Source organism: Trematomus bernacchii, unplaced genomic scaffold, assembly GCF_902827165.1.
Source record: "Trematomus bernacchii unplaced genomic scaffold, fTreBer1.1, whole genome shotgun sequence".
Taxonomy (NCBI): domain Eukaryota; kingdom Metazoa; phylum Chordata; class Actinopteri; order Perciformes; family Nototheniidae; genus Trematomus; species Trematomus bernacchii.
Genome location: NW_022987549.1, coordinates 858,487 through 876,344, shown reverse-complemented (window position 1 = coordinate 876,344; position 17,858 = coordinate 858,487). Strand labels below are relative to the sequence as shown.

Below are 17,858 nucleotides of genomic sequence, written 5' to 3'. Positions count from 1 at the left end.
TCCTCCTCTAGATGGCGCTGTTGTTCTAGTTCTATTTCTGGAGCATATTCTCCTCCCTCCTGTCACACTGTAGATAATGATTGACACCAAATAGAATGACGTAGTAAATAAAAACAACGTGTAGTCACCCTCCTGAGTATGAAAGCATGTTCTTTACATATCAGAGAAGCTCCTGACTTTTACACAGTGTTTTTTATGTTTCTGTCTGTGACGTCAGACGCTTTCATCTCAGTAAAAGCTCCTCTGGGTTTTCTGTGAGCTTGTGATCTTTGTAATTTGTCGTGAAAGTCTAGGCTTTGAAGTCGTCTGCAACTTATTTCCTTTCACATTTGTGTGAAGGAAAAACGTCACACTCATTATCTGCAGGGTTCGGTTGCTTTTATTCCAGCAGTACTTGATCTCAGATTCCGTAAAAATCATTTTCTTGGTGATAGTGTCTTGTTCCACTAATGTACACCGTGGGAAATATGAAATATACTTTACCTGCAAGAAAAAGTCCCTTTACTTCAATCCAGACTGAAATATCTCAACTAGTTTTTGATGTATTTCCATTAAATATGGAGAAAATTAAGCATTGCCCCACCGTCAAAGAGTTCAATTTTTTTTGCAGTTTGACACAATAAATATGGCATTTTTGGGCAAAATGACAGAATAGCTATACACGTTTGACTCATTTATCTCATACATATTGTTTATTCACTCAAAAAGGATAATAAAAGCAGTATATATATTACATTATTTATGGATGTAAGTTACAAAATGCTTCAGAAACTGCTGGAAGATGACGTAACATAAAAACTGATGCTGCTGCTGCACTATTTTTTCTAAACAGGTACAATTGGTCACTGGATAAAGACGGCGGTAATTCAAGATGCTTTTGTAAGAGGAATTCCTGCATTGCAAATTCTGGAGGCAAGATATTGCAACTCGGGCTGCATTACAGTCCATCTATTGCCACTGCTGCTGGGGTTCAGAACAGACTGTTACAAGGTTTTAAGTGGTGCAGGAATGAGTCTAAAAACCCGGAAATTAATCAGCATTTTAGAAATTCCTGTTTCCTCTACTGGAAGTCAATGGTTTTTTGTATTTCTTGGTTGTTAGCCTGGTCTGTTGTAATACATAAATACATGTTTTGTTCTACCACATAAAATACTTCAGTAAATAACACCCTGGTGGATTTAGAAACAGCGGTTGGTAACAAGTGTCTCAATGAGACGACTAAACGTCATCACGCCCAACATTAGCCACCTTTAGCTTAGCGGTGGTGACGTGAAGTCATGTGACCGTGCTGTAGTTCCTTTATAGCCCAACATTAGCCTCCTTTAGCTTAGCGGTGGTGACGTGAAGTCATGTGACCGTGCTGTAGTTCCTTTATAGCCCAACATTAGCCACCTTTAGCTTAGCGGTGGTGACGTGAAGTCATGTGACCGTGCTGTAGTTCCTCTATAGCCCAACATTAGCCACCTTTAGCTTAGCGGTGTTGACGTGAAGTCATGTGACCGTGCTGTAGTTCCTTTATAGCCTAACATTAGCCACCTTTAGCTTGTTTATGTATTGAGGCAGCCCCCTGGATGCTAACTCGGCCTGCTATAATACGTCATCACTGGGTTGTCTCCTCCTTTAATTGGCTGCTTAAGTGTATGTTCGCCTGTCCTCTCTCCGACCTCACGTTCTCCACCGTGGAGCTGCTACCGCTAACTCCATTAGCATCTCGCACACAGAACACGCTGCTCACCAGGCGCAGAACCTCCTTCCTCACAGACGAAGACAACAGGAAGTACATGACGGGGTCCAGGCAGCTGTTCAGGGCCGAGAAAAGCAACGCCACCTCGTTAGCTTTATCTGCCACGCCCCTCCAGATACACGCCGTATCTGTGATCTGCGTTTTTATGTAGAAAACCCGGACGATGTGATATGGGACGAAGCAGACGGTGAAGAGGAAGAGGATGAAGAAGGACTTTCTGGCGGTGCGTTTGTATCGGGCGGCGTTGGGAAGGTCTGGTTTCTCCTTTGATATCCTTTGGAGTTTGAGGGCGATCTTGGCGTAAGAAACCACCAGAGACACGAAGACCAGCCAGAAGAGAACCAGCATGCAGATGTTGATGTAGGCTTTCCACTTCGCGTGGTCAAGGAGCTTGTAGTGGAAACATCTGGAGGCAGAAAACAGGGTCAAAATGAGTCAGGATAAATACTTTTATTGGCTGATAACTTGTCGAAAACATATCCCAGCCTTCCAGCATATTCAATCTCTGACCTATTTGCTTCAAAAGGAGGTTTTTTTTTAAAGACAGACCAAGATAAAAATATTTTTATAGTGTTATCAATCTGCAGACCACACTCAGGACGGACAGACGTGCAATAGATGTCGTGTGTAAATTGAAAAGATACTACATTTACAACATAGGTAGTCCAAATGCTTGGAAATACATGTGTCTATGGTTAAGAAGCTGAATCCAGGTGGATGTCAACAATCCTCTGGGAATAACTACTTTTATTGGCTGATAACTTGTTGAAAAACATACTGCATTTCAGAGGAGAGTCCACAGCCAATCAGCGTCTTCAATCTCTGACTTAATTGCTTCACAACCAAGCGTTTTTTTTTTTAAAGACAGACCAAGATAAAGAATTGTTTATAGTGTTGCCAATCTGCAGACCGCACTGAAGCTGGTACATTTAAGTCTGTGCTTTTTACACTTTTATAAAATCCTTATCCCTAGTTTCTTAGGTATGTATGCGAGGGTAAATGAGTTGGGATGAGGTCACATATTTTCTACGTTATACTGAAGACTGAAGCTGTGAAAGAGCCTGCACAACTTTACTGGATCGATAAAAAACTTAAAGGGGACCTATCATGCAAAATGCACTTTTGTACGTCTTTTATACATGAATATGTGTCCCCGGTGTTCCAGGGAACTCACCAAGTGTCAGAAAACACAACCCTCTCTATTTTCCTCCATACCCAAATCTCTAAAAAAGGGGCTGCAACGGATCTGATAAAAACTGATCCAGATTTGAACACTGTCCTGACGTCAGGACGGTGGCGCTACGGCTATTGGGCCAACTCTCCACCAATCAGGAGGAGACAGCCACGGCCATTGCCGTTTGAAAGCGCTGGAGACGCTGTAGTACATATGCCAGGCCTGTAGATGGTGCTGTTCTCACTGAATCTGCCCAGAGCTAGAAATTGTCAAATTGAGCAAAATGAGGCATGGCTGAAATGCATGATCTGTTTGGTATTTTGAAAAAAAAAAGTATAAATATGCCTTATTTAGGTATGGTCCTACACTATATTATTCAAATATAGCATGATAGGGCCACTTTAACTTTTCACCCTTATCATAAATGCTTGGAAAGGAATGGAGTACAAATACTTCGTTGCTGTACTTAAGTAAATTTTTCTGGTATCAGTACTTTCCTCCACGACTTATTTTTCTGACGACTTTTTACTTTGACTTCTTACATTTTGAACCCAAATACCTGTACTTTCTACTTCTTACATGTTGAACCCAAATACCTGTACTTTCTACTTCTTACATTTTGAACCCAAATACCTGGACTTTCTACTTCTTACATGTTGAACTCAAATACCTGTACTTTCTACTTCTTACATTTTGAACCCAAATACCTGTACTTTCTACTTCTTACATTTTGAACCCAAATACCTGTACTTTCTACTTCTTACATTTTGAACCCAAATACCTGTACTTTCTACTTCTTACATTTTGAACCCAAATACCTGTACTTTCTACTTCTTACATGTTGAACACAAATACCTGTACTTTCTACTTCTTACATTTTGAACCCAAATACCTGTACTTTCTACTTCTTACATGTTGAACCCAAATACCTGTACTTTCTACTTCTTACATTTTCCAAACAGGCAGAAAACAACATGCAGCAAAGTCCCAATACACTTTCAAATAAAAAAAAGACTACGTAAAACAAAACACCTGGCAAATAAATAGATTATTATACATTCAATAAACATAAAAACATCAATGCTAAAAGGACTTTAAAGGGGGGTGAAGCCATCTAAGGTCTGTATAGATTAGCCTTCACAGAAAGCTTGTAGTAAACCAACCCAAAGATCCTCATAGATAACTCTGTACTTCTTTGCATGTGATGATATCTTGGATTCATGTAAAACAGATGAGTTTGCATGTGTTTTTTAATACGTTGTCATGTTGCCGTTGTTCAGCATGGAAACATTCATTAGCTAACAATGACATTATTGTTCTATTAATATAAAGGGAGATCAGGTACTCTTTAAAACAGCTGCTAGTTATGGGTACTTTTTACTGAAGTACATTTCAAAGCCCATACTTCTTTACTTTTACTTGAGTAAAGAAGTTTAGTCAGTACTTCTACTTTCACCAGAGTATTTTTAAACACGAGTATCTGTACTTCTACTTGAGTGAAGGATGTGTGTACTTTAACTTGAGTAAAGGATGTGTGTACTTCTACTTGAGTAAGGGATGTGTGTACTTCTACTTGAGTAAAGGGATGTGTGTTCTACTTGAGTAAAGGATGTGTGTACTTCTACTTGAGTAAGGGATGTGTGTACTTCTACTTGAGTAAAGGATGTGTGTACTCCTACTTGAGTAAAGGATGTGTGTACTTCTACTTGAGTAAAGGATGTGTGTACTTCTACTTGAGTAAAGGATGTGTGTACTTTAACTTGAGTAAAGGATGTGTGTACTTCTACTTGAGTAAAGGATGTGTGTACTTCTACTTGAGTAAAGGATGTGTGTACTTCTACTTGAGTAAAGGATGTGTGTACTTCTACTTGAGTAAAGGATGTGTGTACTTCTACTTGAGTAAAGGATGTGTGTACTTCTACTTGAGTAAAGGATGTGTGTACTTCTACTTGAGTAAAGGATGTGTGTACTTCTACTTGAGTAAAGGATGTGTGTACTTCTACTTGAGTAAAGGATGTGTGTACTTCTACTTGAGTAAAGGATGTGTGCACTCTTGCCATCTCTGATGCTTGGACCAATACAAATGAAAGTAGCATTCTGTGACCCACCTGTCCTGCTCAGAGTGGTTTTTGGACACCAGAAACACCGTGGTGAAAGTGAAGGCGATGATCCAAACCCCAGCACACAGAAACCAGCTCCCCCTGGTGGACCTCAGCCGGGACTGCACCCCCGTGCCTCTGTGGATCTTCAGGTACCGATCCACGCTGATCAGACCCAGCAAAGTGACGCTTATATACATGTTCATATAGAAGAAATTCCCTACAACTTTACACAGCGTGGGTCCAAGCGTCCACTCGTTCCCTCGGCTGTGATAAAAGATTCTGAACGGCAAACACACAACCAGAAGCAGATCAGCGAACGCAACGTTTATGAGAAACACCCGCACAGAGTTCTTCTTGGAGCTAACGCAGAAGAAGACCCATAAAGCCACGAGGTTCCCAACGAGTCCCAGGATGAAGATTATAGAGTAGAGAACCGCCAAAGGGCTCTGAAGCGCCTTCGGATCCACACAGGACTCGTTGTTGGGAGTCTGGGAAGAGATGTTTGTGGTCATGGTGGCTTCTGTGATGGTCGTTCCTAGAAAATATAGAAACAGAAATGCTTTATTGTGGGGGATATTTACAGAGTTCCAGCAGCAAAGGGACAGTGCAGCTCAAATTAGACATTTAAGTACATTTCATTGTGTTGAAACTTTTATACTAAGCCACTTAAAGTGAGTGCAATAAACCATGAAGATCAAACTCAGACAACGTAATCCTGCAAGTACATTTGCTTCAAAGCCATATTACTTTTAAGTGCTGGTTTATTAGTCTCAATTTACCTAAATATAGTAAAGTACTACACGTTTGATCTATTAAGTCTAATAGCCAAGGTGCAGCTAAACAAAGAGAAAAACATGTACAATACTTTATTTGAGGTTTTGTGACAGTTGCTCAATACAGAAATAATATACTAATAATGAAATAAAATGAGTTAAATCATTTGAATTAAATTATATTGAAATATAATAATAATTCTAGTATATTTCTAAAATAATAATACAATTATCATGAAATATTATAAAAGTATTACTTTAATTATATTATTATTAATACATTATTTACTATGATTATTAGGTTAAATAAAAATCGTGATAATGCATTATTTTAATTATTATTATTATTATTATAGTAGAAATAAAAGACGCTTTACAAGCAAATAAAGCAAATAATAACAATATACATTTAGAAAGTCCAAAGCCAAGTAGGAGAAGACGGGTAGAGGATATAACAGAAATATACTACATACACAGTTATGTTTCAAATAAGTAAGATTAAAATATTGATTTAAAGTGCAGGAAACAACATGCCGCAAAGTCCCAATACATTTTAAAATAAAATAAAGACTACGTAAAACAAAACACCTGGCAAGGAAATGGATTATTATACATTGAATAAACGTAAAAACATCAATGCTAAAAGGACTTTAAAGGGGGGTGAAGCCATCTAAGGTCTGTATAGACTAGCCTTCACAGAACCAAACCAACCCAAAGATCCTCATAGATAACTCTGTATAACTTTGCATGTGATGTTATCTTGGAGTCATGTAAAACAGATGAGTTGCATGAAGTATTTCTGCAGAATCATTCCATCAGAAACAGAAACTCACAGCAGGAAGCCCTTATCTTGCAGCCCGAGCAACACGATAAAAACATGTTGCTGTAAAAGACGTGCTCACCTAATCATTGAAGTCCATTTCAAAAAGACGTTCTTTCTTCTTGCACTTCTTCCCGTCTTTCACTCCAGTTTATCCCCTTGAGTTTAATCCATGTGAAGAACTCTCCAACATGTCCTCATAAAGTTCACGAAGTCTGTGTTTCATCCACCAAATATAACTTCCTCTCTGTGAGCAAACCTCCCCCGCAGCGCCGAGGACAGAAATACAAACGGTTTCTAAAATGCAACGTGTGGTTTATGTACGGAGGAAAGTTAAAGCTGTGGTCAGCCCGCCTCTTTCTGCCGAATTCAGATTGAGACAGAAAGACAGGGAGGGGTTTGAGCAGATTACAGAGCACCCACTGGTGATCGAAAAACACAATCAGTGGTGGAAAGTAGAATATCTACCTTATAGCAGCGTTCAGTTCTCATGCTTCACATATGCTGCAACTCTGACTACTTTGAAATCCAGGCTGAAGACTTTTCTGTTTGCCGCTGCTTTGAATTGAACTATTCACTTCTCACACTGTCACTTTTATTCATGTGCCTTTTGAATTGCCTTGTGTTGAAAGGTGCTCTATAAATACACTTGCCTTGCCTTATATTGGCTTTCATTCGTTCAGATAACATGTCATATTTATTTTTGAGGAGTTTAAAGAGAGACTTGGTTTTTGGTTGAAGAGGTCCTATTGTGCTTTTGTGGTTTTCTCCTTTACTGTAGTGTGTTCTATATGTTAGTGCAGTGGTTCTCAACTGGTCAGGCCTCGGGACCCACTTTTTACTTTGTCAATAAATCGCGACCCACCATTTTGAACCACTCAAATCTATTCAACAAAAAATAGTGCTGTAATATATATACGCTTTTCAGCATACAATATTAATTAAAGTGAAGTACAGTGCATATATCCCTTATATCCCTTCACAGAACCAAAGTATGCTTTTAAAAGGGTTTAATGATATGATGGAATCAAAGCTGAACTATATAACATAAAAAGGCACACATGCTGAAAACCCAACCCCAGCAGGGGGGTCTGGGGGGATTCTCCCCCAGGAGATTTTTAGAAATACTAACATATAAACTACACATTCTGGTACACTCTGAGAAGAAAATAAATACATCTATTACTACCCGACATATTAATAATATTTTCTGCCATTATTTGTTTTTCACGGGCCTTCAAAATAAAAGTTTTAAAAAAAAATAAAAAAAATGTAAACTTTTTTTTCCTCTTCACTCACTCATCCGCGACCCACTCGAAACGGATCCGCGACCCACTTTTGGGTCGCGACCCACCAGTTGAGAACCACTGTGTTAGTGCATGTAAATGGTCTGCAAAGGCTAAAAGCCCTGGGGGGGGGGGGGTTTGTGGACTCCTTTGTTTACTTCCTGAACAAAGTGACATCACTACAGAACACTCACACTCCTATTGGCTAGCGCTCCAACACATTGTACGTGATAGGCTAAGGGGGCGGGACATCTCTAAGCGGTTGACCAATCACAACAGAGCCGGACAGCTAACCAATCAGAGCAGACTGGGCTCTGGTTTCAGACAGAGGGTGAAAAGAGGTGCTGCAGCACAGACAGTATGAGAACAATAAAGAGCTTGAAGACATGTCAAGTAACGGTTGAGTTGCTTCACCCAGGGTTCTAGTCATTAAACTATCTTTCAGTACAAATGTGACATTGTGGGATTTTTTTTTCACCCTAGAAGCGTGTTTTGCTTAAATTAAATTTGCAAGTCAATTAGTTTTTCCTCAAGGAATCCCTGTAGTTTCTTCCAGTTTCTGTCATGTAGATAAAACATCTTGTTCAGAAGCAAATCTTGTATGTAATCAGCTAATTATATCCTAAAAACCGACTGAAGATCTGAATCGTGAATCCTCTCTAGGATCCTCCCCCTGTGTGTGAGGTACCGTTGGTTTGGGTGGTTTTTTGGGAGTGTCTTTCCACATGTTGAGGGTGTCTTCTAATAGGGACTAAACAATATCTCTCTCTCTCTCTCTCCTCTCTCTCTCTCTCTCTCTCTCTCGCTCTCTCTCCTCTCTCTCTCTCTTCTCTCTTCTCTCTCTCTCTCTCTCTCTCTCTCTCTCTCTCTCTCTCTCTCTCTCTTCTCCTCCTCCTCTCTCTGGTTCTCAGCCTCACTGCGTGCTGCTCGCCTCCAAGAGAACTCAGCTCCGGTGAAACTCGGAGGATTCGGAGTCGCCATCCAGCTGGGAGAGTCTGGGCTGGTGGCCGGAGGTACAGGACACACACCTGCACACACACATCTGTACACACACCTGCAAACACACCTGCACACACATCTGCAAACACATCTGTACACACACCTGCAAACATACATTAATTGTGTTTATATATACATTTTTCTTATTACATTTTTGTTTTTGATGATTTCATTAACCAGGGAAAGTGTACATTAACAAGAGTTAGCCAATATAACATTGTTTAACTCTAGTCCATTGAAAAATGTTTAAGAATCACGCAAAAAACTAAAATAAACGTTAATTAAAATCTTTAAAACATGCAGTATAGAGGCTCAAAATACAGGACATACATGCCCACAATAAAGGACATTAAAAAGTACATCCTCTACAAAATGTAAGACATAGTCAGCGAGTTGTGGGAGTGTTTGATTCGGTAGCATTGACCTATGAAGAGTTTCTGGCTTAAGGAGTGACTTCTGGGCTTTTCTGTGTGACTCACCAGTGAAGCCTCATAAAGCAGCTAACTCTCTCTGAGGCCAACAAACCCTGACATTTGTTCATTAAACAATTAAAATAGAGGCGTGAGAATAAGCTCAGTTTGAGTGTGTAAAAGTCCCAGTGTTGGTTAGGCCTCATAAACACATTGCTGTTTTTATTGACCAATCAAATTAAAGTACAGACTCCAAAAAGTGTAGTAATCAAAACCTTTTGGACAGAGTTAGGAGAGAAACAAGTAACATAAATACCTTCATATATATGTGTGTATCCCTTTGAGAAATCTACAGCTGCGATGATTAATTCAAACTAAAAGAGGTCACTTTGAGGTCTCAGCAACACAGATGCAATTCCCTTTGCACATTACAAACCAGAACATGACATTTCAGATTTAAAACTTGATATGAATCACGTTATGAAGGAGAAGGAAATCCACCTTTAGGTCTGTTCTGGTTTTTAACAATGCATTCATACAAAGGGAACAGATATTCTCCAAGTGCAGCAAAAACACTTCCTGATTCTCCAACTGCAACCCTTTTAACCTTATTTATCAAACACCTTTCCTATACATATGCATCCCAAAATGCTTCACATACTGTAAGGACTTAAAGATGCAATAATAATATGTTGGGAGAAAGAGCAACATTAAGAAGACGTTTGCAAGACTTAAATCTGCACTAAAATGTCAATAAATACACTAAATATAAGTAAAGCTAAGAAATAATACTCTCATAATTCTATGCAAAGAATCTTAAACTCACACGGAACATTTTACATTGATGTTCAATTTAATATTAAATATTCCATTCCTTACACACTTAATGTATATATAATACTCTGCTTTATATTTTGTTACTATACATTTGTATTTCAAAATGTATATTGATTTTTTTTAATGCTATTTTATTTCTATTGAGTTGTTTACATTTTGGATTGTTTATTTCTAGTCTTTTAATTTCTCTTATGTGCAATGTCATGTATTTGATGCTGCTGCAACGCAAACATTTCCAAAATTGGGATCAATAAAGTGCTTCTTATCTCATCTTAATATTATTTTAAATTCAATGGAAATCAATCGAGTTAAGGGACTATAAAAATGAAGCATTTGCAGCAATGTGTGTTTCACCTGTCTGTGGATACACTTGCAAAGAATAAAAGGAGTTTATTATACGGTTACATGCCGCTTTACAGAAGCACGTTGCCCATAAACTACATGTCCCACAATGCATCTCATTTTGTGACACTGAAGAGACTTGCAATTATTTGAAATGATTTGCCCTAGACTTCTGCTTTCAGACGTAGTTAATTAGGAAGTTATTCCCCTATCCGATAATAATCCAATGCAGAGTCAATAACGTATAATACATTATTATTATATATATATGTGTGTATATTTATGTAGTCTTAAAGTTACAACCGGCCCTTTGAGTGCAACCATAATGCTGATGTGGCAAAAGTACACACATCCTTTACTCAAGTAGAAGTACAGATACTCGTGTTTAAAAATACTCTGGTAAAAGTAGAAGTACTGACTAAACTTCTTTACTCAAGTCAAAGTAAAGAGGGCTTTGAAATGTACTTCAGTAAAAGTACCCATAACTAGCAGCTGTTTTAAAGAGTACCTGACCTCCCTTTATATTAATAGAACAATAATGTCATTGTTAGCTAATGAATGTTTCCATGCTGAACAACGGCAACATGACAACGTTTTCATTGGTCCCTCTTCTTTAGAGAAGACCAGGAAATGATGGATACACGGATCGTGTTCAAATCAATAGGCACGCAATGACTCTAAATAATAATGATCACGCCACCAAACACACATTCAAACTAAAGGAACCAGCCTGTTTGGGAAATGTGAGAAGTAGAAAGTACAGGTATTTGTGTTCAACATGTAAGAAGTAGAAAGTACAGGTATTTGGGTTCAACATGTAAGAAGTAGAAAGTACAGGTATTTGGGTTCAACATGTTAGAAGTAGAAAGTATACAGGTATTTGTGTTCAACATGTAAGAAGTAGAAAGTACAGGTATTTGTGTTCAACATGTAAGAAGTAGAAAGTACAGGTATTTGTGTTCAACATGTAAGAAGTAGAAAGTACAGGTATTTGTGTTCAACATGTAAGAAGTAGAAAGTACAGGTATTTGTGTTCAACATGTAAGAAGTAGAAAGTACAGGTATTTGGGTTCAACATGTAAGAAGTAGAAAGTACAGGTATTTGTGTTCAACATGTAAGAAGTAGAAAGTACAGGTATTTGTGTTCAACATGTAAGAAGTAGAAAGTACAGGTATTTGTGTTCAACATGTAAGAAGTAGAAAGTACAGGTATTTGGGTTCAACATGTAAGAAGTAGAAAGTACAGGTATTTGTGTTCAACATGTAAGAAGTAGAAAGTACAGGTATTTGTGTTTCAACATGTAAGAAGTAGAAAGTACAGGTATTTGTGTTCAACATGTAAGAAGTAGAAAGTACAGGTATTTGTGTTCAACATGTAAGAAGTAGAAAGTACAGGTATTTGTGTTCAACATGTAAGAAGTAGAAAGTACAGGTATTTGTGTTCAACATGTAAGAAGTAGAAAGTACAGGTATTTGGGTTCAACATGTAAGAAGTAGAAAGTACAGGTATTTGTGTTCAACATGTAAGAAGTAGAAAGTACAGGTATTTGGGTTCAAAATGTAAGAAGTAGAAAGTACAGGTATTTGGGTTCAAAATGTAAGAAGTAGAAAGTAAAAAGTCATCAGAAAAATAAGTAGTGGAGTAAAGTACTGATATCAGAAAAATGTACTTAAGTACAGTAACAAAGTATTTGTACTCCACTACCTCCCACCTCAGTTTGACCCCCCTGCTCTATATGAATACGCTGGGATTACGTGACTTTTATAAATATTAAATCCCCCCTCCTCTGTGCTACAGGTCGGGTGGGGACCCCTCACTTCATGGCCCCCGAGGTGGTGAAGAGGGAGCCGTACGGGAAGCCTGTGGACGTGTGGGGGTGCGGAGTCATCTGCTTCATCCTGCTCTCTGGCTGCCTGCCTTTCTACGGCACCAAGGAGAGGCTGTTCGAGGTCATCTGCAGAGGAAAATACAAGGTCAGAGGCCAACAGGTAGTGCTGTAGTCAAGACCACATGGACAGAGAACAAGTTATGACCAAGACCGGAGTGAAACAAGACCAAGACAAGACTAAGACTTTAAGAGGTTGAGACTAAGTCAAGACCAAGACCAAGTCATGACCAGAGATGGGGTCGTTACTAAAAAAAAAGTAATATATTACATATTACTTTAAAAAAAAAGTAATATATTACACTACTTCGTTACTCTCTACATAAAGTAACTAGTTACTTTACTCGTTACTTTACTCGTTACTTTACTCGCAGGGCCGGCCCGCCCCTCCCTACAGGCAGATCACGCAGACTGCCAAAGTTTCAAATGTTCTCTTTAGTTCAGTTTCCATTGTCGCATAAGACTGATCCAGATAGCTCTGACTATGGCTGTCCTCTGTCTCCTGCTATCTGTATTTTGCGCAGTATATCTCTGAACGATGCGATGGTGATTCCACTGTGCAAATGGGCAACATTACCTCTACTATGAAGGATGCTACAAGCTTGCCCATCTCTGCTTTGGTTACCGGTCCTCCAAATTCTAATTTGTGCTGCTTCGGAGTCGGCGGCGGCGCACTCACAACATCCTCACTCTGGGTTCGGGGGTCCTTAGCTATTAGCTTCACCTTAGCATGTGTTCTTTGCAGGTGTTTGTTGAGGTTTGACGTGGTGTTTGCAGCAGTGGATAACAGCTTCTGGCCTGGACACAGTTTGCACCTCACCGTCACATTCCTGTCTATTCTTCGGACGAACTCAAAATAATGGGCATACCTCCACCCCTCGAAAGTTATCGCTGACTCAGCCATGTTTATGCAGCACTGCACGTGGAGATGTGGACGCGCAAGTCGCGCAGATTACGTACATATAAACCTGCGGCGGAAACCCCTCTTGTCTGTCAGTGTGATTATGACTGATTTTATAAAAGTAACGAAGTAACGCGTGTCGGGGCAATGTTAGCAACTGTAGTGTGATTACTGAATTATAAAAGTAACGCGTTACACTACTCCGTTACCGACAAAAGTAATATTATTACAGTAACGCGTTACACCCAACTCTGGTCATGACCAAGACTTTAAGAGGTCGAAACCAAGTCAAGACCAAGACCAATGTTGTGATGTCCTTTTTGTTTTCTGTTGTTTTTATGTGTAACCAATGTACCCCAGGTCTCCCTTGAAAAAGAGATCGTTGATCTCAATGGGATTTTTTAACCTGGTTAAATAAAGGCTACAAACAAACAAAGTCATTACCAAGACTTTAAGAGGTCGAAACCGAGTCATGACCAAGACCAAGTCAGGGCGAGACTGAATCAAGACCAGAACCAGACTAGTGTGAATCCAACACTACATAATACACTTACATTTACAACTCTTATTAATCCCGGTACCGGATCATTGTTATTTATTCTGGTATTAAACCCTAATCACATCCTCAGCCACAGCCGTGGTCTTGTCCAGTCTTGACATCAAATCTCGAGTCCTATAGGTCTGAGACTGAGACAAGACCGAGACCTTTAAAAAGTCTGGTCTCGAATACTACAACACTAGCAACAGAGAACCAAAAAAACTGCAGGAAATATATGTTTTTTATGTATTTAACCAGGAAAAGCCTCATTTAAATATAAAATCTTCTTAACAAGAGTTTCCTGGCAATGACCGGCAGTAGCTCGTTAAGCAAAGTATCAGATAACAGTTACAGACAGTCAAATCTATACCAAAAAATAAGACTTGGGTCATAAAATGTCCAATAAAAGATCAAATTAGCATAATAAGATGTCTCAATTTCACCACATGATATAACATTATTAGAGACTGGTAGCAACAGTAGCTTTAAGCTATTTTCAGATGCATGATTTCATGTAGTCATGAGGAGTAAGGGCCTTAAGATTTGAACCGAATGAACCTCATGTTGCTTTCAGTTCAACAGTGTTTAAAGAGTGAGACATTGAGATGATGCACGCACATAAAACACCAGACTTAAAGAGTTACAGCAAGAATTCTCCTTCATGCAACAAAAGGAAAGCCAGACGTGTTTTATGAGTTTAAATGTTGTGGTTGGAGACCCAACCCTAAAAGCATCAGCCCACACTTTAACTGGATTTGCATTTCATTCCCATTATGTCCTACAGCTCAGTCACGGCACTGTTAAAAGAATATCCTGTACTATAAACTAAGCTCTTAAATATCCCCTATTCTACTCTTCTCCAACAATATATCACAGGTCTCAGATATCTACAGAACATGTCTCTGATTGTCTGAACCACCAAACGGATCATTGCAGCATCCCATAAGAGGATAAGAGGGGATTTTGCATAATAGGGGACCTTTTAAAGTGTATCTGGATACATGCTTACTGTAAGTCAAATAGTGCAAAGAGACATGGCTTTTCATAAAACATAAAACAAACTCCCACTATAGTCCAACTTCGTCCAAAATGAGGCAAATAATAAAACATTTTACCCCAAACTGTCTGGTTTTAAATACCGTTTTTTGCTGTAGTTTCTCTGTAAAATGAAGCTGTGTGTGTGTGTGTGTGTGTGTGTGTGTGTGTGTGTGTGTGTGTGTGTGTGTGTGTGTGTGTGTGTGTGTGTGTGTGTGTGTGTGTGTGTGTGTGTGTGTGTGTGTGTGTGTGTGTGTGTGTGTGTGTGTGTGTGTGTGTGTGTGTGTGTGTGTGTGTGTGTGTGTGTGTGTGTGTGTGTGTGTGTGTGTGTGTGTGTGTGTGTGTGTGTGTGTGTGTGTGTGTGTGTGTGTGTGTGTGTGTGTGTGTGTGTGTGTGTGTGTGTGTGTGTGTGTGTCCAGTTGAATCCCCGGCAGTGGGCTCAGATCTCAGAGAGTGCGAAGGATCTGGTTCGGAGGATGCTGATGCTCGACCCGGCCGAGAGGATCACCGTCTACGAGGCGCTGAACCACCCCTGGCTCAAGGTAACGCTCTTTATTTGCCCCAGGGGTGATTGGGTTCTGTGACAGTTGCTCCATATAGAAAGTCAAATAAAACAATGACCTTGATCTGAGACTACAGTACAGTGATCCAGCTGCAGCTGCCACGTCTCCATCACACATTTCAACACAGAAATAGATATTTTAAACATGGACATGAAAAACTGTGCAGTTCAAAGAAACAACCCGACATTAAGGTCTGTTCCTCTGTGTTGGCACCATGCCGTCAGAAGAGGACACTTCAGTGGAAGTGCATGAAGAGTGCAGCGAAAACACTTCCTCTTTAGGACACTTTTAACCTTATTTACACATGTAGCACCTTTCGTACAACTATGCAGCTTAGAGTGCTTCACAAAAAACAACAAATAAAACTCTGCAAGACGCTTCACGATGAGGCTTCAGGATTTGAGGAATATTGATAATACGTTTGAGGACATTTGGGGGGATTTAAAAATGCATATTTCAGGAACACCCATCTCATGTTTGATGCTTGTTAGGATTTCAAATAAAGAACATCCCATTTATCGTTCCAACGTGGGAGCCAGCAACTTATTATCAGGTCTCATTACAGCCTGTCTTTAGCCTTGAAAGCATGACATCCACACTTCAAATGAAGAGTTTAAAACCTTAGTCCTGAAGCTCAAGATGTACAAGAGAAATCGTAGTACTCGTAGTACTCGTAGTACTCGTAACGTATACTGGTCCGTGGATTACCCCTTTAAGTGTGTACTTGTGTGAGATATTTAGTGTGTGTTTTTTCTAAGGAGAGGGACCGATACGCCTACAAGATCCACCTCCCAGAGACCGTGGAGCAGCTGAGGAAGTTCAACTCCAGGAGGAAGCTCAAGGTACACACACACACACACACACACACACACACACACACACACACACACACACACACACACACACTTCCTCTCATTATTGGGGATGTAACAGAGCGCAGGAGTCACGGTTCGGTGAGAGTTTGTGTTCAGCGGGGAAACAAACGCTCTCAGATCTGTTGTTATTTGTGTTGTTATTGAACACACACACACACACACACACACACAGACACACAGACACACACACATACACACATACACTCACACAGACACAGACACACACACACACACACACACACACACACACACACACACACACACACACACACACACACACACACACACACACACACACACACACACACACACACACACACACACACACACATTAACACTAATACGCAGATGCATCTACACACACATAAACACATTAACTAATACACCCTATACACACATCACACCCACATACAAATCTACAGACAAAACACACACACATATATAAGTTCACATATTCACTGATACTCACACACACACATCTTAATACACACATAAACACTAAAACAAACACATACTGTAATACTCAAAACATACAGTGATACACCACACACACACATATACACTTACATTAAGACTAACGAGAACATACAGGCACACACACACATCTACACACACAAATACACCAACGCACACATGCATTAATACACATGTACATATATACACACACACACACACTCTCCCATGTTTCAACGTGTGATTAAAGGTGTGTGTTTGTGTCTCAGGGAGCTGTTCTGGCTGCAGTTACCTCACACAAATTCAACTCTTTCTACGGAGACCCCCCCGAGGACATGCACGACTTCTCCGAAGACCCCACCTCCTCAGGTACACACACACACACACGCACACACACACACACGCACACGCACGCACACGCACACACACACACACAGACTTATTTGTATTCATCTTTCACACATCTTCAATTAAACTTCCTTCTTCTGCTTCTCTTAATAACACAAACTTTATCATAGATGCTGTTTAATGCCCCACATCCACAGACCAACCCTACACACACACACACACACACACACACACACACACTTCCTCTCATTATTGGGGATGTAACAGAGCGCAGGAGTCACGGTTCGGTGAGAGTTTGTGTTCAGCGGGGAAACAAACGCTCTCAGATCTGTTGTTATTTGTGTTGTTATTGAACACACACACACACACACACACACACACACACACACACACAGGGAACGCTTCACCCTCCGGCAGCTACAGGGAATTATTTTTTGAAAAACAAGAAACATTTCAAACATTTCTGCATTAAATACAAAGGCTTTATGTGCAGCAGATACAGAAAAGGTGTTGGTAATAAGTCCCAGGCTTCTTGATCATATAAGACTTAGACTCTTCTGTAGTGTGTGTGCATGTTAATGGTCTGCAGAGGCTAAAATCCCAATAAATGAGCTTACCACGGCCCCTTTAATGCATACAATTTAGAATATTCAAGGTAATAGGTAACCCCTAATCTACCACCTCCTAACATTTCAAGGGGAAATGCAGTTTCTTGTGTTGTGAGTTGTGAGCTCTTTGAAAGACGCTTGAAATCACAAGACGTAATGGAATC

The 17,858-nt window shown here is 39.8% G+C and overlaps 2 protein-coding genes across 2 annotated transcripts in view; one reads left to right on the top strand and one right to left on the bottom strand.

Moving 5' to 3' along the window:
* caska (calcium/calmodulin-dependent serine protein kinase a) overlaps window positions 1-17,858 on the top strand; it is a 174,863-nt gene that overhangs the window by 113,288 nt on the left and 43,717 nt on the right. The window contains 6 exon segments of the mRNA XM_034123649.1: window positions 8,811-8,832; window positions 8,835-8,912; window positions 12,286-12,461; window positions 15,267-15,389; window positions 16,169-16,252; window positions 17,008-17,107. Coding sequence (XP_033979540.1) covers window positions 8,811-8,832; window positions 8,835-8,912; window positions 12,286-12,461; window positions 15,267-15,389; window positions 16,169-16,252; window positions 17,008-17,107 — 583 coding nt within the window.
* On the bottom strand, window positions 618-6,906 carry LOC117476965 (probable G-protein coupled receptor 34). The gene is made up of 3 exons (XM_034123651.1): window positions 6,696-6,906; window positions 5,027-5,555; window positions 618-2,150 (listed from the first exon to the last, which is right to left on the bottom strand). The coding sequence occupies exons 2-3, from the start codon at window positions 5,530-5,532 to the stop codon at window positions 1,601-1,603; spliced, it is 1,056 nt and encodes a 351-aa protein (XP_033979542.1). The 5' UTR covers window positions 5,533-5,555; window positions 6,696-6,906; the 3' UTR covers window positions 618-1,600.